Source organism: Scomber scombrus, chromosome 9, assembly GCF_963691925.1.
Source record: "Scomber scombrus chromosome 9, fScoSco1.1, whole genome shotgun sequence".
Taxonomy (NCBI): Eukaryota; Metazoa; Chordata; class Actinopteri; order Scombriformes; family Scombridae; genus Scomber; species Scomber scombrus.
In genome coordinates, this window is record NC_084978.1 from 3637899 (window position 1) to 3664732 (window position 26834).

The 26834-nt window shown below is 38.3% G+C and overlaps 1 protein-coding gene across 2 annotated transcripts in view; it reads left to right on the plus strand.

Moving 5' to 3' along the window:
- Positions 1 to 26834, plus strand: part of glra1 (glycine receptor, alpha 1) — a 144027-nt gene that overhangs the window by 73029 nt on the left and 44164 nt on the right. For both annotated transcript variants that reach the window (XM_062425738.1, XM_062425737.1), the window contains 3 exons: positions 12682 to 12905; positions 21784 to 21866; positions 23845 to 23982. In XM_062425738.1, the coding sequence (XP_062281722.1) occupies positions 12682 to 12905; positions 21784 to 21866; positions 23845 to 23982 (445 nt within the window). The remainder of the gene's footprint in view (positions 1 to 12681; positions 12906 to 21783; positions 21867 to 23844; positions 23983 to 26834) is intronic.

Consider the following 26834-nt stretch of genomic DNA (forward strand, 5'->3'; position numbering starts at 1 on the left):
ACCATTATTTAGCCTTAAATGTTCCTTAAGTGTCCCAGAATACACAAAAAATGACATATTTTAACTTTCTTTGCACAGCTGAATCACATCTTTGCACATAGATGATGTTCTAGGTTCAGTTTTAACTGATTTTTTAGGTATTTTTTAGGTGATTGTGAATGTTTTTACTCCCTAAACAGATAACATAAAACCTAAATACACTCCCTCTGCTCTCTGAAAGCTTCATTAAGGATTAATTAGCTGTTCATTAATGACTGATGAGACGAATGAGTGAATGCAAAATAGATAGATTGGTATAGGCACTCATTATGAGAGGTCACTGTGAATGCTAAAATAAGAAAAAACACACATTTAAACTCATTTTGTATTATTGATAAGTTTAAGAGACTTTTGAGATTTTCATGAATAAGTCAAAAGAGGAGTTTTTTTTTTTTTTTTTTGGCCATTTTGGAGATAAAAGATAATCCTGCAGTTTCTGTTTTAGCAAGGCAGTCATAAAACAACTTTTAGAGTTTCTTTTTAAGTTCTACCCTGAGAATGTAGAGTTTGTGCCATAAAATGTTGTCCTCATAGATTGTATGTAAAGATGGACGTAGCATCAACTGTGGGTTTGTATCAAAGTCAGTTTGAAGCCCAGAGTTGCATCATCTTCTCTGTTTGGAGCCAGAACTAGGTCTGTCCCAATAATTACCAACTTATCATGCAATAACGTAATTATTAACATCTTCATCTCTATATATGGACTTATTGTATGATGCATGGGTAATTTTTTGGACCTCAGTATTGCCACACTTCACATTAGCAGCTAAGAGACTATTCATGTCACATTGGCTCCATTCCTCGCTGTGCTCGTCCTGAGTGGAGACTGCAGAAGAATTAAAGTTAAATAACTCTGTCCCCCAACCATAATGGCAGTCTGTGTTTTTACAGAGAAGTAGCACCCACTCTTCTAATCCCAACCCCCCTTCGGCTATTATATTATCATTATATCAGTGGTATAAAATTATCCTCAAATGACAATAATATAGTTTATCGCGTCCAATAAAAGTAGTAATCGTGACAGGTCTAGCCAGGACCTTTCAAAATAAGGAGTGCAGGTTGTTGCCTCTCACACTCTGTAAACTAGGACAGGGGAGGTATTATAATAAAGTAACTTCAAACTTAGGTTGCTTTGTCACTCGAATAGAGAAGAGGGGAAGTCCGTCCCTCCGCCTTCTTCTTCCCCACCTGAGTGAAAACTTCACCACACAGATATTGGAGCAACACCACATTTATACAGTCTTGGGGGTTTCCGGTTTTACTGTGGTGCTCCTACTATCAAATAAATATTTGACAAGAAGGCGTCCCATATGAGCAGCACACAAGGCAGGGAGCTGTTGAACATTTCATTCTCCAAATGAGACGAGAAAGCACAGAATGAGAAGATGAGCCCCGATGAGAGAGAGAGAGAGAGAGAGAGAGAGAGAGAGAGAAAGAGAGACAGAGAGAGAGAGAGAGAGAGAGAGAGAGAGAGAGAGAGAGAGAGAGAGAGAGAGAGAACGTTGTGTTTTTCTAGTTACACAGAGGACCAGCGACGTATCATCATACATTTTAAAGTTATACATTTGGTTTACTTTGCTTGCACAACTCAAACAAACTTGGAAGTGAACCAAGACCCACGTTTTCTCAGGACCAGAGTTCAAATGAGCTTTCAAGCTTCCCCAAACGAACCAGACTATCTGAGATAAAGGTTTGTTTAAATCGGACCAAACAGCTCTGGTGTGAAAGCCACCTTACTCTAATATAAAGCCAATATGATATCAAATAGCGACTTAATAGAATAGAATAAAACTTTATTGTCCACCATGGTGCAACATTGTCTTTGGCTCATCAATAACAGACGTACAGTATACAGAAAGTACATAAGATCCATAAAATACATGATATAGTATAAAATATAAGTGCATATCAGTTCCTGTGTGCGTATTGCATATTGATCACTTGGAAATTATTACAATATGAATTGCACTTGGGATAAAAGACTTGGTGTCAGTGACAATGCTCCTCACTTCCTTCTTCTTCGTCCTCTTGAGGTTTGAAGTAGTATTTCTAGAGAGAAGTTGACGCTTTTTGAATGGGAATCGGAGCAGTTGATGGCATCCAGGTCATTGTTTAATGTTCGATTAGCAACCTGAGATGTTCCAGATGATATTTCGCCTAATCTCTATAAGCAGATATATGCTTAAGATCATAAAAAGCTAAATTATCGTCACCTCTTTTACTCTCCACACAGACTATCTACTGTACCTGAATGCAATCAAACCCCCCTCAAATATGATTGGTTTATTCTATTCGGAATACAAATCTACCAAAGTCTCGTCCTGTTATTCTACATTCATTCATATGCAGATTTCTGTTTATAGAGATTACTTCCATGTTGGCTTCAGCCTGGAGCCGTACTAGCTGCTGCTTGGTTGTACTGTAGCTCTAACTGTAGTTACACAGAGCTCTCAGTCTCTTTATCCCTCTCACACAGAAAGCTCAATCACTTTATTTCCCTTTGTCATCCCTCTCTCTCTCTCTCTCTCTCTCTCTCTCTTTTTCTCACACACACACACACACTTTTATCTCGCCGCTCAATCATTCTCTCTTTCGCCCTCCCTATAAAGACAGCTGAGCACCATGAACAGGCTTTACTGTGTTACTTAAAGTATTATTTCCAGCTTTATCCCTCTCTCTCTCTCTCTCACTTTCTCTTCATCTCTCTCTCTCTCCTCCTCCTCCTCCTCCTCCTCCTCCCCCTATACAATAGGGAAGTTGTGACTGTATGTAGTTCACATCACTGGATGTTCAGTGGCTTTAAAGGGAGAAGGACATTTTGCTTTCAGATGCAACTCGCCAAAAATAGTTGATTTATTCTCTTTTTAAAAAATGACAATTAATAACCATGAGATGCACATGCTTTCAGTATTAATGTGTGGTTAGAGTTAGGGTTAGGTAAGGCAGATGAAGACATGGTATAAGGCTGTAAAACCACTTAGAGATGAGGTTAGAGTTGATGATTGGGCATAGTGACTGACTTTCTTACCAAGAGTCAGTGTTGGCTTCTTTCTTTCTTGTTTTAGTTAACCAGTGGCTATAATTAATATTTATTATAACAAAGTAGCAGGCATGGTGTGTAGTGATGAACCTACAGAGAACTTCTCTGTGTCTGCAGCTCCTCCTCAGCTTCACAGAGCTTTATAGTGAGTTTCAGCTCATTGTTTAGATGCCCGGCTGCAATTTTGCTGTTTTGTTTCACTCAGCACCCTCATAGCGTCGTTTTGGGCCATAAAAAGCTCTAAAAAGCCACTGTGCACTACCTGCTCAGCACCAAACCACAACTAGACCCAGTTATCTGTAGACTAGCTGGTGGAAATAGTGGAGCATTTAGCAGATAAAGAGTCAGATATTTCCCTCAGGAGTTGGTAGAGAGTAAAAACAGAGTTATAAGAGAGAGAATATTGGACTTTAAATTCAGCAGGTGGACAGAAACACGACTTCGAATGAATGATAATGTTGATATGTAACTGCTGGATGTGGAAATAAGCAACAGTTTGCTAACAAATTCAACGTATCAATATAAAAGGTGATGAAATGTCAGTGTAGTGTTCATGACAAATGGCCAAACATGTATCGATGAAGCTTTTAACCATAGCAGCAATAATAGATTTATTGATTTATAATGATTAATAAATTCACTTAGATGATCTCAAACCATAAAGAAAACAAAAGTAGGCAGTATTTCTGCCATGTGAGTGACAATACACTTTAAAATGTAAGATACCAAACCTTTCTCTTATATATGGAGCTGTAAATCTGGATCTTATGCTGTTTAAATCTTGGTACTGTATAAGCTGAGTCACTCTTACAATACTGGTCCAAGTTTTGTTTCTGTGCTTCCTGTAGTTACTTGAATATGATTTCCAGCAGGCTGAATCTAAAATATCACATAACTTACTTACAATCTCACATAATGCAGTTTTTAATAAACCACATTTAATTGCATCAGTGCGTCTGGAACAATCAAACCTCTCATTTCTTAAAAATCACCTCGAGATCCAGCGGAAGAAGGTTTGCTGTTGAAAATTGATTTGCCATCCCACCGTGCTGGATGGTGATGTGGCTTATTTCGTGGCCACACAGTAAAAAAAAAAAAAAAACTCTGGCATCATCATCTTCTTCTTCTTCTCTCTCCTCTCAGTGCAGTGTTTGTCTGAGCAGAGCAGATGTGCTGCCATAATGTGCGAGACTCCATAACCTCCCCATCCTACCTGAGCAGCATCCAGGGAGCCAGCAGGGTGTTATGACAGGCGTGGAATCAGAATATGGCTGCTGCTGTTTCTGTGGTTATTGCAGTTGTTGTTGTTAGAGGAGAAGAAGAAGAAGAGTAGGAAAGAGGAGGAAGATTGCAGTCTCTCATGCGTGGTTTACTGCCTGAGTTTAATACATGCTGAAATGAGTGTGGTATTGTGTAAGTACAGCATTTCCTCTGCTAATGGTTTCATAGCAGCGTGGCGGCGGTGGATGGTAATTTCAGGGTAGCACTTATCAGTCCAACGGCCTTATGTTGGAATATTAAACCACGAGTACGACCCTACAGACATCGTATGAGTCCCACTTTTTTCTTTTTTTTCCTTTTTTTTTAACTGCACATATGCCGACGTCCTGCAGCATTTTTCCGCCCGTCCTCAGGAGGAAGAGGAAGCATTCAGTAACAGAAACTCAGCCTCAATGTCAACAGAGAACAGTTTTTAATAAACCGATTACTCAATTTAGTCATCCATTCTCTCTCCGATTGTAAAGTAATCCCTGAAATTAATCATTTCTGCTCTCAAATTACTTTTCCTTCATTTGAATCCTAGAATGCAGCAGACACCCCCCCCCCCCCAACCCCCCAACCCATACTCCACTTAATGTTCATTCATCTGCAGCCATGAAGAGTCTCTGACCCATGAAGCTGAACATTTATGGAGCGGATGACATCTGCAACCATTCCCCCCCACCCCACCCCCCAATGAAACAATCTATTCTTCCATTTAAATGCTGGATAAATACTAGTAGTTTAATACAATATACTACACCATAACTAAATAATTATAATATTTTTCTGGTTTCTATAAATGTGAAAGATTTGTAGAAACATCTGATTTATATCAATTATGAAACACAAAAATTGACATACAAACGATTTTCTAGGCACATAACTCAAACTCTCCAGTTATGTATGTGAATATGCCTCATATACTGAATATATACAGTACCAGTCAAAAGTTTGGACACACTTTCTCATTGATGTGAATGGGAAAGTGTGTCCAAACTATTGACTTGTACTGTATATATATATATATATATATATATATATATATATATATATATATATATATATATATATATATATATATATATATATATATTGGATATATATTACATTTTGGATATATATATATATATATCCAAAATGTAATTATGGGATCAGAAAGAATATAGTTTTAGGGATAAAATTAGCATTTTTTTAGGGAATCTCAGAAAACTTTGAAACCACAAACAAGTAATTTGAGAGAGAAATGATATTATTTGCAGTAGTTCATTAGTAGTTCAAGGGATTTATAGTTTGAGAGAAAAGTAGAGAAAATTGTGAAGGAATGAGCTATTTAATTTCTATGTGCCTGCATACTTTAGGAAGTAAAAACCAAACTAAATGTAATACTGTTGCTACCAATTGATCAAAAAAGACCTGCTAGATAAAGAGCTGATTGAAAGTTGTTTACATTAATGCACAAACCTGTTTTATTAGTTTGCTGCTCAGAAAGAGAAGCAGGATAGATGAATTGAGTCATATTTTTAATGCTACAGGATGGAAGAATAATAAAAGAGAGAAAAAAAAGGACTAAAGTTGAAGAGTTGAGCAACATCACAACAGTTAGCTTTGTATAAATGTGTGATTTGTGTTGCAGAAATATTCATAATTATCTTCGTCCTTAGTGACTTTTGCCCTTTGTGAGCCGTCGTCAAACTGCAGGTGGGTTGATGACTAATGATGGCGGCGTTGGCTCACACTCTCTCCTCTATATTCCCTCGTCCTCGTCCCCCCCCCCCGCCCCCCTTCTCCATCGACAGACACTCCTCATCTCGGCGCCATTTCAGGTTATTTATCACGTTGTGGCGCAGAAGAAAAGGCGACTCATTCATGAAAACGTAAAGGTCAAGCTCATTTGTTTCATGTGAGATATTCACATAATAAACAGTGATAAACAGCGACGGGGGCTCGTTTGCCACGTGACTCTTATTTTCACACGTACACACTTGCTCATGCAGCACCGCGCCTGATTACTGCTTTAAATGCCACCCGCTGGGGCTGCTGGCACGGCCGTACCTCGTCCCGGAGATGTATTTCTGCTACGCCACGCCGCTTAATGATGGCTCCAGCCTGGCCGAAGTGGCCGAGCTCCATATTCTGAGAATAATTGACAATTAGGGGGATGGAGGGGTAAGCTAAATGCCACCCAACGCTGAATAAAGAGGCTCCATCTCAGAAAACGGGATGGAGAACAGGGTGGAGGGGTTATATAATAAAGCTCTGAGGGAACAGCGGTTAATATCCTCTACCTGGATCGATTCGACTGCACATACAGACATGAGAGAGAGGAAATTTGACTTTCAAAGCCTTTATTTCAATTCAGTAAACATGTTATATAAAACTGAGAGATGTTATAGAATATAGGGGATATGATTTAAACATTATTCAAGAGAGAAATAATGAAGAAATGTTGTTTGTGTGAAGCTCCACCTACCACACACACACATGTTCATATAATACTTGGAGGAATTTGCTTTATTAGACAGATATGTGTTGGTTTTGGTCTTGTCATGGTGCAGCTCCCCTCGGCTTTACCGAGCTTTAGCGTCATAGCGTTGTTTTTGGCTGCAATACGTAGCTGTTTTGTTCTGAAAACCCACCATGCACTTCCTGTTTAGCACCTAACAGCAAATATACACAGTTAGCTGTAGTCTAGCTGGTAAACATAGTGAAGCATTCAGCAGCTAAAAGAAGTCTGATTATATATTAGTCCAAGAGAAAATGACCATACTTGTATTTATTCCCTCAGTTAAGCAGTTTCCTGGTGAGTTTATGGTCTCAGTAATAGTTTCAAGTCTTCTTCAATACAGCATGATGTTCATTTAGTAGATGTCCCATTTAGAGTAAAATAGATGATAAAGCAGTGTATGATTAAGGGGCGTGGCTACCTTGTGATTGACTGTAATTGGATCTTAGGGAGCTTTTCCCCCAGCTCCACACTATTGTCCAAATATGGTCACTTCTCATCACTTCTGGCTCCAAAAAATACAAGATGGCGACGGTCAAAATGCCGAACTTCAGGCTTCAAAATGCATCATCATCCATTATTTTTTATACAGTCTATGCTTTAGACTAATTGCTGTAGAGTAAAAACAGAGCTAAAAGAGAGGGAATATTGGACTTATATTCACCAGGAGGATAGAAAGATGACATGTTGCAAAAATACCATAAATGTATCAAATTATTTTAAGAAAGCCGTCCATTGGGTGAAGACTTTGACTCAGGAAAGCATGGTTTGTGTCTTGTCTTCTTCCAACTGTTAAAGTTGGTTTTATTGAAGGATGTTAGATTTTCCTAAAGATGGTCACGATCAATCTCTTAACCAAATAGTTTTGTTTATATCAGTATAACGATGGGAGATAAGAAGAATGTCTTTAGTCATTTGGAGGAAAAATCTCTGCACTTTGAAACATGTTCTCATCATCTAAGCGTCAAATTAGTCTCTACAAAGATAGAGTTGCAGGAATACACATACTCATGCAAACACACACACACACACACACACACACACACACACACACACATACGCACACATATGCACACACACACACACATACGCACACACACACACACACACACACACAGTCAGTCAGTCAGTCAGTCAGCCCTGTTGGAGATGTATTGATCTTCCTCTTTCAGTTACACAGTGGAGGCCGAAGGTCTAAAAGCTGCCTGTTGGGGGTTCGTTTCCTCACCGCGGTCGGGTTTTAACCCCCAGTCGGCTCCATTTCCAGCTGGATGAAACCTTTTAAATCCACAACTGAACATCTGAATCTCTCGATCACATAAGTACGAATAAGTAGGAATCTACAATCCTGGCTGTGCAGAAGAGTTAAAAACATGAACCTCTTGAATCAGTGCTTTATTTTTGTGGAACTAAGCTTTGCATTATAGATTTCATTACTTCTTTCATTTTAATAGACACTAAAACATCTATAAACAATTTATACAAACAGATTTGATCTAAAGATGTATATACTATTTTATTTCCCTTTTTTGTGTTTACCAACATGTTTCAAGATAGCTGGACAATATAGTAATATCATATATCTATCCATCAATTTTCTGCCACTTAAACCTCCTGTTGTCCTCGAGTCAATGAAGGAAGGGAGGGAGGGAGGAAGGAAAGAAGGGAAGACAAAGGAAGGTAAGGAGGAAGGAAGGGAGGAAGAAGAAAGGAAAGGAGGGTGGAAGGAAGGAAGGAAAGGAGGGAGGGAGGAAGGAAGGAAAGGAAGGAGGGAAAGGAGGGAAGAAGGAAGGGAGGAGGGAAAGGAAGGAAGGAAGGAAGGAAGGACGGCGGAAAGAAGGAAAGAAGGAAGGAGGGAGGGAGGGAGGGAGAAAGGAAAAGAGGAAGGAAAGAAGGAAGGAAGGAAGGGAGGAAGGTAGGGGGGAAGGAAAGAAGGAGGGAGGGAGGAAGGACAGATGGAAGGAAGGAAGGGAGGAAAGAAGGAACAGTCAAAACAGACGGGGTCAATTTGACCCGGTAGGACGACACGAAGGTTAAAATGAAGCTTTAACTTACAACAGAATTAAAATTTCCATCAACTCAAATAAATAAAAATACAGTAAAATGAGTAAAGTGCAATAAGTTTTAAAGTACAATAGAATGAGGAAAGGAAAAAAAAGAGAGGTAGAATGAGTGTTTAACAAAATGAATGATAGTTGTGTTCACCAACATATTTAAGAGATAAACTAAGAAGGTTAAAAGGAGATAAATCAATTTTCCCAGCATCAAAAAACCATGTTCAAACACTACATGATGATGTACTTGATTTGGACTTTTTATATTTAATACAAACATAAAAGCTTTTTCCAAATATTCCCTAAAGAGCGACTTCCCCCTGGACTTTCCTCCTTTTTTCACCTAACAGAATCACACCTTATCATCTCTCCTTTGAAGGCTCTGTGAGTTAGAAATGTATACATCCAGTTCTTTGAAACATGCATCACAGCCCCTCTTTCCTCTGTTCATCTATCCCTCTGTCTGTCTTCCTACTGTATCTCTCCATCTCCCTGTGTTAGACTAAAGACCTTCAGCTGCCTTCCAGTTTTATACCGGGTCATCACTCCACACATCTGCCTGTTTATAGATCCTCTATTTTCAGAAACATCCTCTTTTTTTAACCTTTGTGTCGTCCTCCCGGGTCAAATTGACCCCGTCTGTTTTGACTTTTCCTTCCTTCCTTCCTCTTTTCCTTTCTCCCTCCTACCTTCCTTCCTTCTTTGCTCCCTTCCTTCTTTCCTTACTTCCTTCCTCTCTCCTTTCCTTCCTTCCTTCCCTCCCTCCATCCTTACTCCATCCCTTCCTTCTTTCCTGTCCTCCCTTCCTTCCTCTCTACTTTCCTTCCTTCCTTCCTTCCCTCCCTCCATCCTTAATCCATCCTTCCTCCCTCCCTTCCTTCCTTCCTTCTTTCCTCCCTCCCTCCTTCTCTTTTTCTTTCCTCCTCCTTACCTTCCTCCACCTCCTTTCTTTCCTCTGTCCTTCTTTCCTTCCTTCCTCCCTTCCTCTTTTCCTTTCTCCCTCCCTACTTCCTTCCTTCTTCCCTTCTTTCCTTTCCTCCCTCCCTTCCTTCCTTCCTCCCTCCCTTCCTTCCTTGACTCGAGGACAACAGGAGGGTTATGGGCTTTAAATATTCTTTATGTCTTCTATTTTGTAAAAGCAACCATATTGTTGTAGCGCTTACAGAAACAAACCCCACAGAGTGATTTGCAAGTCAAAAAACAGTGCAGACAAGACTCCAAGAACAAGTAGGACATGAGAATAAAGAGTAGAAAAAGGCTAAAAGCTGGGTTGACTGTGCTCTACAGTCTTCAAGGCTGAGGAGGATCTGAGGCAAGCACACACACACAGGCGGGAAAACAATCTCAGATATAGCTCGAGGCCACAACTCGCCGTGATCGGTAAAGTCTCTTCACATTCACATAAAGCAGAAAATGACATATGGATGAAGACCCTTAACCAGCTGCTCATCCAACCGGAAAAAATCCCGTCCATCACTCCATCTCTACATATGCCGGTATCCGTCGATCCATTCCTCCGCGTGGAGTTACAGCATCTTTGAGTCAGCAGTGCAATGACCCTTGACGAGCCCTTTTTTTCCCCCCTCTACTTCCCTCATCGCTCCTCTTCCTCTGTCTTTTTTTTTTTAAAGGGAACATCTCCCCACAGATCCTCCTAACATCCCTCTGTTTCGAGATGTCTCGGGGATGTATGCTTTAGAAGTTTTGCTGTTTTGTTGTAATTAAATTTCTTCACCAGATCAATTTCTTGCCTCGTCTGCTTCAGAGATTTTCAACCTCCAGAGGATTCGGCTGTGATAGACGAAGGTGTAGAAAGCAGCAGAGGCAGCGATTGTATTATATGAGGGGGGGGGGGGATTGTATGAGTTGAGAAAAAGCAACACTTGCGATTTATGTGGCTGGTTGCTTTGCATTCTGATCTATTTCCTGTCCTGTTAATGCATGCTAATTACCTCTGTGTGCTCGTTGAATTTTAAAAGATAGCTAGCGAATTAAAAGACACCAAAATCTGGCATTGAATTAAGATTTGAAGTAAATTATTTTTCTTTTTACCAGTTGATGCATGATTGAATAGTGTCCATAGTGTCCAATATGAAACCGTTTTGGATTGAATAGATTAATATGCATATCTTTTGCAGAAATCTCAAATTTCATTCACACATTGCACCATTTATTAGTGAAGAATTGGCTTAGAAATTCAGTTTTTCATCACTTTCTTTTTTTTAATAAGTTGCTGCAAGTCTGAATAGTGTTCATTGTGTCAAAAAAGAGACAATTTTGGAGTGAATAGATTAATACGTGCATCGGTATTGCAGACGTCTGATATTTCACACATTGCACCAGCAGCATTGTTACTGCAAAATAGAGGGGAAGAACGTTTTGTTATACATTTATCGGTTAAGAATTTGCTTGGAAAAGCTCCCAAACATCAGTAACACCATATGAATCAAAACTCAACAGCTTTGCTTGCTTATAAAAGACCTATGATTACATTTTTCCAGTAAGGACCTCTTATAGTCTTGAGAATAATGTTCTGTCTCAGTTTGCGTGATATGATCTAGCACCGCAAAACACTTGGGTAGCATCTTGGAAGGTCATTTATGATGCTGTTCAGTTGATCCTCATATTATACTTAAGCAGTGTCATTCAGATAAAAGAAGTAGCGAAGGAGCAGCTGTTGAAATGTTCCCATCTGGCGAGCAAATTGGGTAAAATTGCTGCTTTTTTCTGAAGAGTGAAAGTGCTCCAACCCCGGAAAGTGATGCATCCAGATGACCTTACGTCAGCCCGCGATGATGCATCTCAAAGAAAATGTCAGTCGGCAGTCAAACCAACAACAGCTCGACGTTAAAGCGACACAAGGGGCTTCATTGGTGGGGGTGTGTATGCATTGAATGGTAATGAATGAACACCAGCTACAGAAAGTCAGATATGTACATTTGAAACCTTAGTAGACACCCAAATCCTGCACAACACTGTTTATACTAATCAGATACAGCATTTTACAAATGTGGAAAGTTTCAAACCCTCTGTGTGTTTGCAACTCCTGGGATGAGCTTGTTCATTTTTTCTCGCAAGGCAAAAATTGCACAATGGGTGTTTTGATACGAATCCATCCGATGCCGGAGTTTGTTGCCCTTTAGAGACAAGTTCAGGCTGGATAGATGTAGAACAATGTGATTTCTGACACATCAGAATATTGTTTGTATCTTATCCAGCAAACCTTAACCAACAGTTTTAGTCACCAGATCAGAAAACACTAAGAGTAACTATTGGAAAGTCATGAAGAAAGAACCTAGAGTATTTTGTCATATCAACTTATCAAGTGAAACCTACTTTACCACTTAAACATGCCATCCACACTCAACTACTGATCTTTGTCTTATTATTTGGCAAAATGTCATAATTCACAGATATTTCTTTTCAATAATACTGTTTGTATATTTATATTTTACATATTAAATACAGGTATTTCTGGGTGTGTTATCATGACTAGCTTGAAATTTAGATACAGCAGAAGGAAAACTTGATGCATTGAAACTTAACCGAAACACAGAGGAATTTATCGGATGTCTCTATTTGATGACGTTACTGTAGATTCATTATCAGTAATGTTGCCTTTATTTGTCATTAAATATGTGTTCATCCTTTCTTATCTGTACATGCATCCAAAATATGCAGAATAGATGCAGAACTGGAGATTCCACTATTATCTTCCTTTGATCTGTGAGTCATGGTTTTTTGGCTCTTCCTCCCTTTAAAGCTTCTCCGTCTCCTTGCAGGACTACAGAGTGAACATCTTCTTGAGACAGCAGTGGAACGACCCTCGGTTGGCCTACAGCGAGTACCCCGACGACTCGCTGGACCTCGACCCCTCTATGTTGGACTCCATCTGGAAACCTGACTTGTTCTTTGCCAACGAGAAGGGGGCCAACTTCCACGAGGTCACCACGGACAACAAGCTGCTACGTATTTCCAAAAACGGCAACGTGCTTTACAGCATACGGTAAATGGAGGCGGCGTGAGGTTTTTATATTCCAACTGTGAGAAAGTCTGGTTATTAAACTGATTACTGCAGCTTACTTTACAGCTTAAAACCATTTTTTAATTTGCTTTATCAAGTAAAAAACTGTGACTTAGTAGATCTTTTTACACTGAAACTGAATTTGTGATACAATGTTGGTGCCTTACGCTACAAATTCATAGTTTGACAGTATTTAACCCTCCTGTTGTCCTCGAGTCAAGGAAAGATGGAAAGATGGAAAGACGGAAGGATGGAAGGATGGAAAGAAGGAAAGATGGAAAGACGGAAGGATGGAAGGAAAGATGGAAGGAAGGAAGGAAGGAAGGAAAGATGGAAGGATGAAAGGAAGGGAGGAAGAAGGAAGGAAGGAAGGAAGGAAGGAAGGAAGGAAGGAAGGAAAGATGGAAGGAAGGATGGAAGGAAAGATGGAAGGAAGGAAGGGAGGAAGGAATGAAGGAAAGGAGGGAGGAAAGAAGGAACAGTCAAAACAGACGGGGTCAATTTGACCCGGGAGGACGACACAAAGGTTAAATAACATAATACATAACAAAGCCTCTTGGTGCAGTTTCATAAAACAGGAAAAATATTCCAATCATATTTGTTTGGCATTAAATTCAACAGATATCAGTGATAGAAAATGTGCATTCTCACCACTATATTATGTTTTAATAGATTTAGTCGCACATTTTTTAAGTAATCCAATCATGTATTTTCACATTAACCTAATTTCAAAGTTTCAGATGAGGCAGAATTAGGCTTTATTTATTCTGTTACTGTCTTTCATCTCTTGTCCATCCAAATATTTCTAATGCTGGAAGTTTTACCTGTAGGGAGACGCAGAACTAAAATCCAGATATATAAACCATCAGTGACCAAAAAGCATAAAGAAGTCCCTTAAAAGTAATTTTGTATTTATGAGTTTTAAGCTTTCTATACAACATAAAGGAAACATTTTACAGACGCCACTATAAGTGCTACAAAATGGTCTTATGGACTGGTGTGTCAGATTATAAATGAAAGCTCCAAAAAAAATCACTTGTTCTGACATTTCAGTCCTCAGACCTTCATCAGCAAATATTTAAGTTGTTATTAAATAAAGTGCAAGTGACCAGACAGTGTGCAGACATCTTTGGTCCTTTTCAGAGACAGAAATATAAACATTCAATTCAAGTCACAACACACGAACTGAGGGTCAACTGTGCAAGATGAAAATGTTTCAATATGAATAAAAAGAAAAAAAACACTTATCCTGAAGCTTTGTGTAGCTTTAAAATGTACAGACAGACATAACAGAAAAGAACTGGAGTGACTGTTGAGGTTTGAGATTAATCAGCAGCTGACCTGTCACACAAATACATTAGATGAGTAATTGACGAGCCTAATTATCTCCTCCTAGACTCCTCTGACATTTGCAAAGACTAATATCTGTGCAGTCAGACTGTTGGTTGGCAGGTGCAGGAATACACTAACTAAAAAAAGTCCAGCAGTTAATGTGTGTGGATGAAATGAAATGAAAAGAGAAAAACTCACTTTAAATGCATTCAATCTTAAAGAAACACTTAGATAGAAGGAGGGGGATGAAAACCCGACGAAGGGCAGCAACAGAAATTAACAACATTTTTTACACCCATAAAAAAAGAAGCAGAGAGTCTCGATAGCGGTGAAACAAATCAGTCTTATCATCTAAAAGATAAGATTTTAAAAAAAAGTTTTGAGTCATGGCAGAAGATGAAGGAGCAGAGTTACAAGTTTTGAGGTTATATTGAAACAATCAGTTACAAAACTATGATGGAAAAACAGCGAGTGACTCTCTCTCACTTCGACGTCTTGTTTATTGCATTCCAGAGACCTTCATCCTCTCGCTTTAGAGCAGCTCTTATTGCATCAAAGTTGGAGGTTTTTATTTCCTCCTGAGCTGCACTCACTACTATTTTTTTTTTCTCTTTGTATCTCCAAGACATCCCATTCAAGGCTCTCAGAGTTATAGCCGCCTTCAGCCGGCAAACCTTTTAGCCTGCCTCCTCCTCCTCCTCCTCCTCCTCCTCCTCCTCCTCATTTTATTGCCTCTGCTCAGGGGCGAATGAGAAAACGCCGCAGCAGCCATGGTAATCTACTCAGCCTGTTAGTATTCCAGCGGCGAGTCTGATCCGTTATCAACCTCAGTTTTCACCTTCCTGTCCGGCTGGAGGAGGAGTGAGATTGGCCCTTTTTTATAAATAACGTCAGAAAAAAGGGATGAGCCCCGCACTCCTCCTTTCTGCCCGCTTTTCATTTTTTAACTTGACAACATCTGAATGAACCCTCTCTTGATCAGCTTGATCTCGGAGGCGACGGAGGCGGCTCGGGATATTAAACCATCCCGAGGGAGGAGGGAGGTGGATGGGGGGAGTTGGTCTTGTAAATGTTGTTTACTCCGTTTTTTTGATGTTTATCGCTCAACAGTCGAGCAGCGAGAGGAGAAAGTCGTGACCGATGACCGAGTCGCTGCCGAGATGAAAGTGAAGAGGTTTTTTTTTTTTTTTTTATAGATTGAACGACCAGATTCACATGTAGTCCAATCTCCTACTACTAGAAATGAAATGCTTGTACTCAAGTGATATGTAGACCTGTTTGTGCAGGCGTGGCACTATATCTATACTACATATCTATCATCATTCTATGTGTTTTTCTAGGTATCAAATCACTCAATTTGCACTAAAATTAAGAGGGTACGACAGTAAAGTGCAATTAAAGAAAGTCATAATATCTTCATTTAGGATTATTAGATTTGACAATAATGTCATCGCCACATAGTTTGTCGTTTGTTCAAACCCAGATTGAGCTATATTTACATTTACTTGACTTAGACCCCTAGTGGCTGTTTGAGTAATTACTCTTGTCTGTCAGGAGCAAAAGGTAGAAGTAGCGTGATGTTTTTGTAAAGTTTTTTGTGCTATATCAGAGAGAATATATATGATAATTATAAGTATTTTCAAAAAAGATGACAAAAAATTTAGTATTTTGTCAAATTAAGAGAGTGTAATGTGCTCTTAAGTCATGACACGGACCCCTAGTGGCTGTTTTAATAATTACTCATGTCTGTTAGAAGCAAAGGTAGAAGTAGTGTGATGCTTTTGTAAAGTCAAAAAACTCGTAAAGAGTTCAGCTTGAACGTTGGGAGATCGCTGTTAGTTTGCAGTTAACATTGTTTTTCTTCCAACTCCGACTGAACTCAAGCAGGTAGTTACAAACGTTACGATGGCAGATCGGTTAACACTCATGGATCGATTTGGAAGACAATGTCAGACTTTATTTAATCTTGTCTTTTTTGTCTGGTTTGATTTTTGATTTAATTTCATTAATTCATGTTTGCAGTAGAGTATACTGAAAAGCTGCAGCATTTTACATCAATAAAACTACTAAAAACATAAAAAGAACATAATTTAGAAATTATTCTCATAGACATAATACTAGATTTTTTTTAAAAATGTTTTATGTCTACATAACATTACAAAATTGCTAAAAAGGGAGAGGGGCTCAGACTCTGCTTTAAAACATGTTCAAATGTTAAAAAATGATGATAAATAAGTACATTTAAAAGGTTACTTCCTACACAAACGGTAATCTCGAAATCTCATCACCTGCTTGTAAAGCTTGTTGAGCACTGTTACCTTTAGATTATTAAACTTCTTCCATGGTGACATGTCTCATCATAATCTCATATATATACCTAAAAAAAAAAAACTCAGGTATTCTAGGAATGCACCTCAAATGCCAAACTTCATCCTCAAGGCAGGAAGTAATAATGTTCATACAGCAAGGAGGACAGTAAGGATGTGGAGGATGAGCATGTAGTGTGTCTATTATTCAGGATACTGGAGTAAGGGTCTTGCTGAAAACAATCAAATAACCTTTTTATTACATATAATAATCACAACCTTAAAGGTGCAGTGTGTAGAATTTAGTGGCAGAGATGGAACATGATATTCAGAAGTATCTTTATAAATTAGTGTATAATCACCTTAAAATAAGAATAATTGTGTTTGCTATGTTTTCATTACCTTATAATTTTAAAAGAGTCTTTTATATCTAACACAGGGAGCAGGTCCTCTTCCATGGAGCGGCCATGTTTCTACAGTAGCCCAGAAGGAACAAACCAAGCACTGGCTTCACAAATTACCTTTTCCCATTTTTTCATGAGTTTTACGGCCACTGCAGGTTCCACCACACACTTGTGAGGACTGCTAAATGCCACTAAATGCTACACACTGCACCTTTAACTATACCCTAACCATACTATAGTAGCCATGTGAAGATATTGTAGGAAGCAGAAGTTTCTCAAAATCGTTGACATTAATTGTAATCTAAGGTTCAACGTTCTTGTCTTGTGATAGAGCTGGAAATACCTTTAAAAGAATAGCTTACCCACTTTCTCTGAGCAATTCAGTCTTCTGAAGCTACGTACTGTATTAGCTTTAGCTGAGCATCATGCTTGGAGAGAGAAAAGTGGATTTTGTCTTTCACTTCCACTGGAGACACAGGAGTGCTTCACTTCAAAGGATAAATCTGAACCTGTGAGACGGATCACTGCGTTAGGATTAAATAAAATGACATGTTGGCTCTAGAAACATCTCGACACAAGTTGAATGAGCTTTATTATAAGAGAGGGGGGAGCCTGTTTGTAGTGGAAGGTACATCACATGTTCTCAATTAGCTCCTGAACTGGGCTGACTTAGACAAATATCGTATATAGTATAGTTTAATATGAAGGTTTTAACCCAGTTTTTGAGCTTAGAATTTGTCACCAATCATAAAAAATGACACACTGTAATGAAATATTGTTATATTATCCACTGTCCTGGTCACCAAAGCCTGTATCCCTCCTGCGGAAGTGAGGGATTTTCTTTGTAATCCCCTTTTGTAGTGGAACAAAAGCACAAAACGTCCAGCAAAGTTATAGGTTCGACTCCCTCCCCAGATGCAGACATAAGGCTCTAACTCTGTCTGAGAAAAAGTGGGACATCTGTGAAGGCAGAAACATCATGTGTGTAAAAAAAAAAACGTATTCAGCATCCTGTCAGCGACTTGTAACAATGTGCAGATGCAGCAAAGTTTATGAGGTACGTGAGGCGGACTGGACGTGTGCGTGTTGGAGCAGCGGGTGTCCTGTTAGAGCACAACAAGAAGGACTGAGTGTGTGCAGCGAAATCACGACAACCTGCTGACACCTCAAACTCTGCAGATCACGAAACGCAAGCTGGAGTGAGACTATTTTACAAAGTATTTAGTGATTTATAGATAATTTAGAGAACAGTGGTAATGGTGGGTTTTTTCATCAACTCCAATTATGAACTTTTACCATCTGAGATTTGCTTTCAACTTATTACAAAGCATCCAATACAGCATTTATTAGCAATTAATGCATAATGGGAATCGATAGCAAAGCCTTCCACCAATCAGATCTCTTTAAAATGAAGTTAGCTGTTATAAAATGTTGGATTTAATAGAAATAGAAATAGAATAGAAAGCCTTTATTGCCATTGTACAAGAACATAAATGAGATATGAGTGAAACATCAATAAAAACAAACAATAAAAATGAACCAATAAGACAAAGCATACAATGGGGAAATAAATAATGTAAGAAAATGGCGTAAAAAACGTAAATAAATAAAGTATTGCACTTAATAGACTGTATATTGCACTTAAGACTGCAGTATTGCACATTATACTAAGATTAAGATGCACAATCAGCAGTATTTGGTTACATTGAGGTTTGAAAACAGTCATGCAATCACACCATGAAGTCCACATATTAGCTGTTTTGGAGCTTTCAGTTGTATCACATGGTCTTCATCAGCAGATAGAGATTCTACTGTAGATGTTTCCAAATGATTTTAGTACATGGAGGAGTTGAGCTCAATGTTAGGTTACTTAATTCAATAACAACATGGGGCAAAAGTCAAGATAATGACTAACAAAGATAACATTCTTGAAGCCTGAATTTTTTATGACTTTTCCTCTAGTGGCTCAGAATGTGCAAAAATGATAAAAATGTTAAATGATGTATTTTTGTGCAGCTGGTTTACACATACAGTAGAGGATGTTTAAAGGTTATTATTAAACCTGTAATTCAAATGTTGTTGCATACTTCACTTTCAGTAAATAACAGAATATAGCTGGTATATGTTCAGTTTAGATAACATAAGATCGTAATATAATGTGATTCTGCAATAGAGTAAAATCTAAATAAAAAACATCAATGCAAAATGTGGTATAAACAATAATTATAAAGGAATATGAACAGTATGTAAGGGTTAATGTATATAATATATTACTGTAAAGATTGATGTGATTTATTGATATATATTATAAAGTCATTTTATTACTGACTTAATTGTAATTTGTAAGTAAAAACTTACATAATGTATTTTGAATATAGAGCTAAAACTTGATTTGTTGTTTTTTTCTTCTTATTTCTTTATTTATTATTATTTTTACAATTTACAAACTGCACAGTTTACTGATCATAATTGCTAAACTGCATCTGCAACGAGTTAAATGATATGTGGAAACAGAGATGATTACATCTTCTACAGTGGATCTAATTTTAAATAAAATGCTCCAAAAGGCAATTTATTCCATAACCACAAATATGGAGGTTTAATGGTTGTAATGCAGCAGTCACATTGTTCAAACGGTGTGATATCTCATTTTAAAATGAACGTCTTTAATTCCAGTAATGCATCATATCAGTTATTTAAAAAATGGGTTTTCCATTAATTTCTAGTTGACTTCTGCAGAGATACGTTCCCTCCGTGTGACAGCAGTAATTAATTTTGGTGCCTGAGACTCTGAAAGCTAACTTGTCACCATGACGCGGGACCGGCTGCCCCGAACATTTTAATTTTCCCGAGTTTCACGGATCAGCCTTGCATGAAACAAGATTCATTCCCACGTTGCTGCGACGCCTGCTCGGCTACAGGTTTTCATCCTGTTAGTCCTCCAGCAGAGAAGAAGAGAGGGTCGAGATTTGAAACTGTCACCTATAAAATCACACTGGTGTTATGTGTGTTACTCAGAAATAACAAATCATATTTATACACTGGATCAGAGTATCGATCTTTTAGTTATCCTGTTGATTATATGGTTAGAGAATAAGTATGTTATGTTATTTTCATAGACTGTATATAAGAAAAGGACGTAACATCCGTGACGTCACCCATTGGTTTGTGGACTTCTGCTCGGAGGCCAATAGTATCGGATCTGAGCAGCGCCATCTTGAAAATTACAGGGGCATGAGGCGCCCTCCTGAACCTGTGAACCAATCAACCTGTCAATCACGATGTAGCCACGCCCTAATGCATACCCTGCTTTATTGTCAAATATAAAATCAGGGAGGCCAAAATGTCCCAAATGAACATCATACTGCATTGAAGAAGGCTTTAAACTAGCGATTGAGACCATAAACACATTTTGAAAACGTTTACTGAGGTTAGAAATCAAGTGAGAAGTTGGTGAATTCTCCATTGACTTGTAAAGAGACGGAAGTCCTTTTGACACCAAAACGGTCGCCCCCTGGTGGCCTTTTGATAGAATGCAGTTCTAAGTTACTTCCGCGTAGGCCTCATTTCAGAGGACCAGAACTCCCCGTCTGGTTATTTTCCATTTTTCTTATAGTCAACAAAGACAAAAACGTGGTTGTATGTTGCTCAAAATTCAAAAATGTGACTATCAGTCTCAAACACATTAGTTTGAATTGATTTTTTTTAAAGCTCAGTAATTTCCTAAAACAACTGGGAACTGGGTATTTTTAGTGAATGTTACTCAAAAAGGATGAAACAGTGCATCTGTCGAGGACTATTTTCAGCAGAGGAAGAATCCACGTTTTTTAATAGTTTTTGGACAATAACGGAGCTCTATGTCAAAAAGGATTAAGATAATAATAAGATAAGATAAAACTAATATAATAATATAATCAGGCTTTGGATTTACACACAATACTTGTTAGTAGAATAAATGCATTGCTTGTTTTATGATAAGAAGTCGTCAGAATATCACATTTTGCACAATATCACTCAAATCAGACTTATTCTTTAAAGAGTTCTTAGTCAAAAAAATGTCAAAGAAACTTGATCATCACAACATCTCAGAGCCAAAGATGATATGTTTAAGTTTCTTTTTGTGTTTGGTCAACACTCCCAAAAATTTTCACTTCAAAATTGATTATTTTAATTCAATGTAGATTTTATTTATTCATCTTATAACACAGAGTAAGGCATCATATCGTCTCATTTGGGATTTTTTCTAGATAAATAACATCAATTATCAGAGTTGTTGTGTATTGATTTTCTTGTGATCAACCTGTTAACTTGAGTAACTAATCTTTTAATCTTTTGTGCAGCCAATGAAATACATGTTTTCATCTAAATGTCATCAATAGTTTTATCGATTTGTTTGAAATCCAGGTACTTTCAGTAGATTTTGCTCCTTTTTTTCATTAAAGTAATTAAACTGCTTTATTTCCTGCACGGTTGTTCACGTGTGAGTGCAACACCGAATGCTAATGTATTGAAAAATGGCTGCTAGTAATGCTAATAATGAGTAGCTTTGAGGCTGCTGTTGAATCCGATCATTCCTGCAGGCAAATAAATATACCAAATCAAAAAAGAGAAGATGGATATCGATTTCAGACAAGTCCTCATCCAGCTGTGATCAGTGTGGTGGTCTGGCTCTGGATGGTTGAGTTACACTGATAAAGCTCTGGATAATCCTCTTAATACTAAGTGATACTGTATGTGTGTGTGTGTGTGTGTGTGTGTGTGTGTGTGTGTGTGTGTGTGTGTGTGTGTGTGTGTTTCTCTGTGTGTGTGTTTTGGCAGAATAACACTGATCCTGGCGTGTCCCATGGATCTGAAGAACTTCCCTATGGACGTCCAGACCTGTATAATGCAGCTGGAGAGCTGTGAGTACACACACATGCACACACACACACACACACACACACGCACACGCACACGCACACGCGGAGAGCATCAGTTGATCAGTCACTGAGCAGCTGGCAGGGTGAGAGATGGGATATAGATTTCTCGGTGGCCTTTTCATTCTTTGAACAGACGTGAGAGGAATCACAGAAAGCGGAGCTGAAGTTCAAAGAGCTTTGTACTCCTTGTAAAGGGTCAGTGATCATAAAACAACACAAAAAAGGAAGAAGAAGAACAATATAATACTCAGCCGGTATTATACTGATAGGTGGTGTCAGTTGTGATTTCACAGCAGATACGGACGAGCTTCATCATGTCAGCGTCTGATTCAAAGACACTTCACATTTTAAACCTGGTGATTAATATCAGCAGCGGTCAGAAGTGGATTCAACCGTGTGTGAAGTTTTATTAAATAGTTCAGAGCACGAGTTAAAGTCATTACTTATTCGTCTCTGTGTCACTCAAAAGCTGTCTACAACCAATCACAGCGAGGAGGTGGAATGATAAGCAGCAAATCAGCAGTTAGGAAACATATTTTATTATTTATCATTTATTATTATCTAACTGTTAATTCACTCGAGTATTACACTTTATTACTTTTAAGATATTTAGTTTAATCTTTCTATTAAAGACTTTTCCATATTTCTTTATATTTTATTATATTAATTTCTTACTTTCTAAATGCTTAAAACTGGATATTTGGCAGATTTGATATTCAACTTCAAGTTCTTTCTTGTTCATCTCTGCTGCCTTTCTTCTTTCTATCAATTCATCATTTAATGATTCTTCTTCTTTTCTTCAAGATTGTTTTTTATTTTAAATTCCTTCTATCGTTATTGTCTTTCTTCTTGATTACAGTTTTATTTTTATTTATTTATCCTTTTTTGTTATCTTCTTTTTTGTCTTTCTTCCTCATTACTTTATTTTTACGTCTTTCTCATTTATTTTGATGTATCCTTCTTTTTTACCCTCTCTTCTCTTTCCTACTTATTTATCATTATTTCCCTCATTTTTCCTTCTTTCTAACTTTCCTTCGTCCCTACTGTGACTTTTCCTCTTCTTCATTCTTTTCTTTATTCATCTTCTTTATCCAGATTTCTTTCCTTCTTTTGTTGCCTCTTTTCTTCCTTCCTTCCATCTTCCACTCTTTCTGCATTTATCTTTCTTTCCATTTTGCAGTTTTTTCTCTCTTCCCCTCTTTCCTTTATGTCTTCACTTCCACCATTTAATCACTAGCTATCCTTTCCTTTTGGTGTTTTTTTCTCTACTTTCTTTCTTTCTTTGGTTCTGTTGTCTTCCCTTCTTTCTATCATCCCTCCTGTAATGAATCCATCTTTTCTTGATACTTTTCTATCTTAAGTTCTTTCTTTCTTCTTTCCTTATTTCTATTTTCCATCTTTTCTATCTCTTCTTTCCTTCCTTCCTACTTATTTATCTTCCTTATGTTTGTCTGTCAACTCACCACCTTTATTATCTGTCCTTATTATCTTTCTTCCTTTACATGCTCTTTTCCATTATCCATCCAATATTTCTCTTATTTCCTCCTTTCTTTGGTTTGTCTTTATCTGATTTGACAGCACAGATTTGGTCCAGTGTTCATTTCCCACTGAACTAAACTGCACTCTTATTTAAAGTGAGCACTTCAGATTCTTGAGTACATTTCACTGCTGTTAAAATGACCACAGTCACTGTTCAGCACCTGTGTGAGAGCTGTGGACGTTGCTGGGAGCTAAACACAACATGGTGGCGGTGTCCACATAGTAGCATTACCAGTTTATGTTGAACTGGTCACACACAAACCCTGCGGGGGGGGGGGGGGGGGGGGGGGGGGGGGGGGAGCACACAGAGAGAGCTCAGCTTCTTTCTCCTCAGGGGGGAAAGAATAAAATAAATGACCCACACACTGATGAAGACTCTCTAACCTCCTGCTCTTTCTCCTCTCTTTCTTCTCTCCTCCAGTCGGCTACACCATGAACGACCTCATATTCGAGTGGGATGAGAAGGGCGCCGTGCAGGTGGCCGACGGCCTGACGCTACCTCAGTTCATACTCAAAGAGGAGAAGGACCTGCGCTACTGCACCAAGCACTACAACACAGGTGAGTGTGTGGAGACAAATATGGCTCCTGGCTGGTTGGAGGTTATTCTTTTCTTCTCTCTTCTGTCTGTTTGATGTTGTAAAAAACCCACCATGATGGATGGGTGACTGGATGTGATGGTGATTCAATATTTTATGTTTCACTACACACCTGCAGGTCAGCTGTTACACACACATCCAGGTTTATATGTAGTAGAGCAGCTCCTCACTGAATGGATCCTGAGCTCCGTCAGTGCTGTTATTTTTGTTTTTAAGTCTGAGAAAAGCCCACAACCTCACTTGATCTCCCTCCCCTTCATGTCTGACTGTAGATTTAGCCAATTCAGCATCATCAAAGCCTCACAATCTTAAAGAGAGAGACAGAGCGAGAGGAGTGAGTGTGCACATCAACTATCTGAAAGTGTCAAAAATTAGCGCTGGTCTTTGTGAATTAGACTTATGTGCATAAAAAGGGGCTAATTTTGCACCAAATCTATGAATAACACCCAATTTACATACATAGAAATGGCACAGGTGCACCATGACCTGTGTATTTTCTTGACAGCTCAGTCTGTGGTGCATGTCAGCCTTTGCAGGTGCTTTATGAATTTTAGACAATCTTGTTGGCTCAGTTTCAGAGTTTAGAAGCTGCCTTCTTCTTCATACAACCTTCTTCTTATGGATTTGGCCCTGTATGAATAATTTTTATAACATATGACGGTCATTTGTGATGGTGTTTGAAGGCGCTGACCAATGATGTCATCCTGTAGATAAGGGCTATCAGATAAGATGAAGCTCATGAAGTATAGCACATTTTTTTGTTTCACTTATTTGGGACTTTGGAGGCTCAATAATAGTCAAAAATGACTCGTGCGGCACAGCAACATAATTGTAGACTTGAAAAATATGAAGAATGAAAGTGAAAACAAAAAGAAATATGGCCGTGTGTTTGTTTTCAGTCGTTCCATCTCTCTCTTTATTTCATTAATACTGTTTACTGTTACCATTTTTTCCCTCTCGGTATCTTTTCCTCATCCCTGTCTCTGCATCTTGCATCTCTCTCATTCTTAAGCCTCCATCCCTCCTCCTGTTTTTCCTTTTTCTTTCACTTTCTCTCCGGGCTTTACACTGTAACAGGAAGAAAGAGGCAGAAATGGAAAGAAAGAAAAAAAAAAGGGAAGGGAGATAGAGGAGTTAAAGAGAGAGAAAGAAAACAAAGCAGCACTCAAGGCAAAGAGAAAGAGAGAAAGAAAGAATAGATCTCACTATACAAAGATGAGAGAATATTATCTAAATTAAGACTTGGCACTTTGAAATTAAGTAAAGGAGACGTTCAAAAAATGTGTTGCCTGGAGGACGAAGATGGTGCATGAGTCAGAGGCCGAATTTCATTTTTATTTGACTATGAGGAAATAACAGAGGACACTGAAACGGAAACGCATACAGTACTCCCCAAATATATATCCTTCCTTTTTTTTTTTCTTTCTCTTCCTTCTACTGTCACGAAACTTTCAGTGTGGCTCACTGAAGAGGAAAACAATGTGAGCTGGAAAAGTTAGTTTCAGCCACTCGCTCAGAGAGAAATGTTGATTTATTCACTTTTTCTTATTATTATGAAGTGTTTTTTTTAATCTATGTAGATGAAGAATAATGAATAATAATCAAAATGAGCTCCATTGTTCATCTTAAGACATGAAAGAAAATGCATAAAGCAGAAGATAAAGAAAATAGGATGAGTGCAGAATAATAGAATAAGTAAAAATGTGAAGACAGTAGATGAAGAGAAGAGTGGAAATCAGAGGAGAATATGAAAGAGGAGAATAGAAATTAAGGATAATGGGCAAAGAATAACAAACATATATATAGAGAGAGAAAAAATTGAAAGAGGAAACAAATGCAAAAGAGGTGAGAAGAGAAGAGAATGATGAAGAGAAAATGTTCCAAAATAAAAACAGAGGGGAAAAAAGGACATCAAGTCATGTGAGAAAGAAGCTGAAGAATTGAAATAAGTGAGAGCAGAGACGAGCGAGGAGAATGGAGCGGAGGACGGGGGCGGCCGCCACGCTCTGTTTCTCCCTCCAGGTCTTCCAAGTGTGGCTGAAAACCATCTGTCCAGTCCACCTCGCCAGTCCACGATTCTTACACTCCACAGAAAAAACATAGATTTATAAATACATCAGCTGGAGATGATGAAATCTTACTGCTGCCATTCTACAGTATAATAGACAAGAAAAGGCACAAATGGAGCTGTAGATGTTTGGAGATGTTTTATTTGTCCCCTCTATTGAATCACATTGAAACAGAAATAGTCATCTTGTCTCTAAAGTTAAGGGCCTTGCAGAGAAATTAAATAAAAAAATTTCAGCTAAATGTTCATTTTCATGTTTCAAGCTTAACCTAAAACATGCTCACTGGACTTTCACAACGTTTCTTTCATCCTGCATCATTTAAAAAATGTTTGTAGTGCTGAAAGGGACATTTTAGGCCTTTTGTGCATGATCAAAGCTCCAAAACATGATATTATATATGTAGAAATGCTCTCTACAGGTCAAAAGACTTTGTTTTTTTTCTACCTTGCCAGGCCCATAAACAGCCGTCCGTTCTGTAGCATTGGTCTCTGAGGTTGTTCCATAAATTGTTCACGTCGTCCACTCTCATATTTTGGATCGGATTTCAGCTCGAGCATGTACAAGTGTATTTGAGAAATTGTCCTTTCAAGTCAAGAATGTAAAATAGTAATGAAATCCTACGACTAGTGTTTGTTTCATGGTAGATGTTGCCTCCAGGAACGGTGGATATCTGTTGAGATTATAAACTGAAACGGCTTGTTGCAGACAGAGGCTGAACTGAGGGGCTAGAATATAAATATAGATC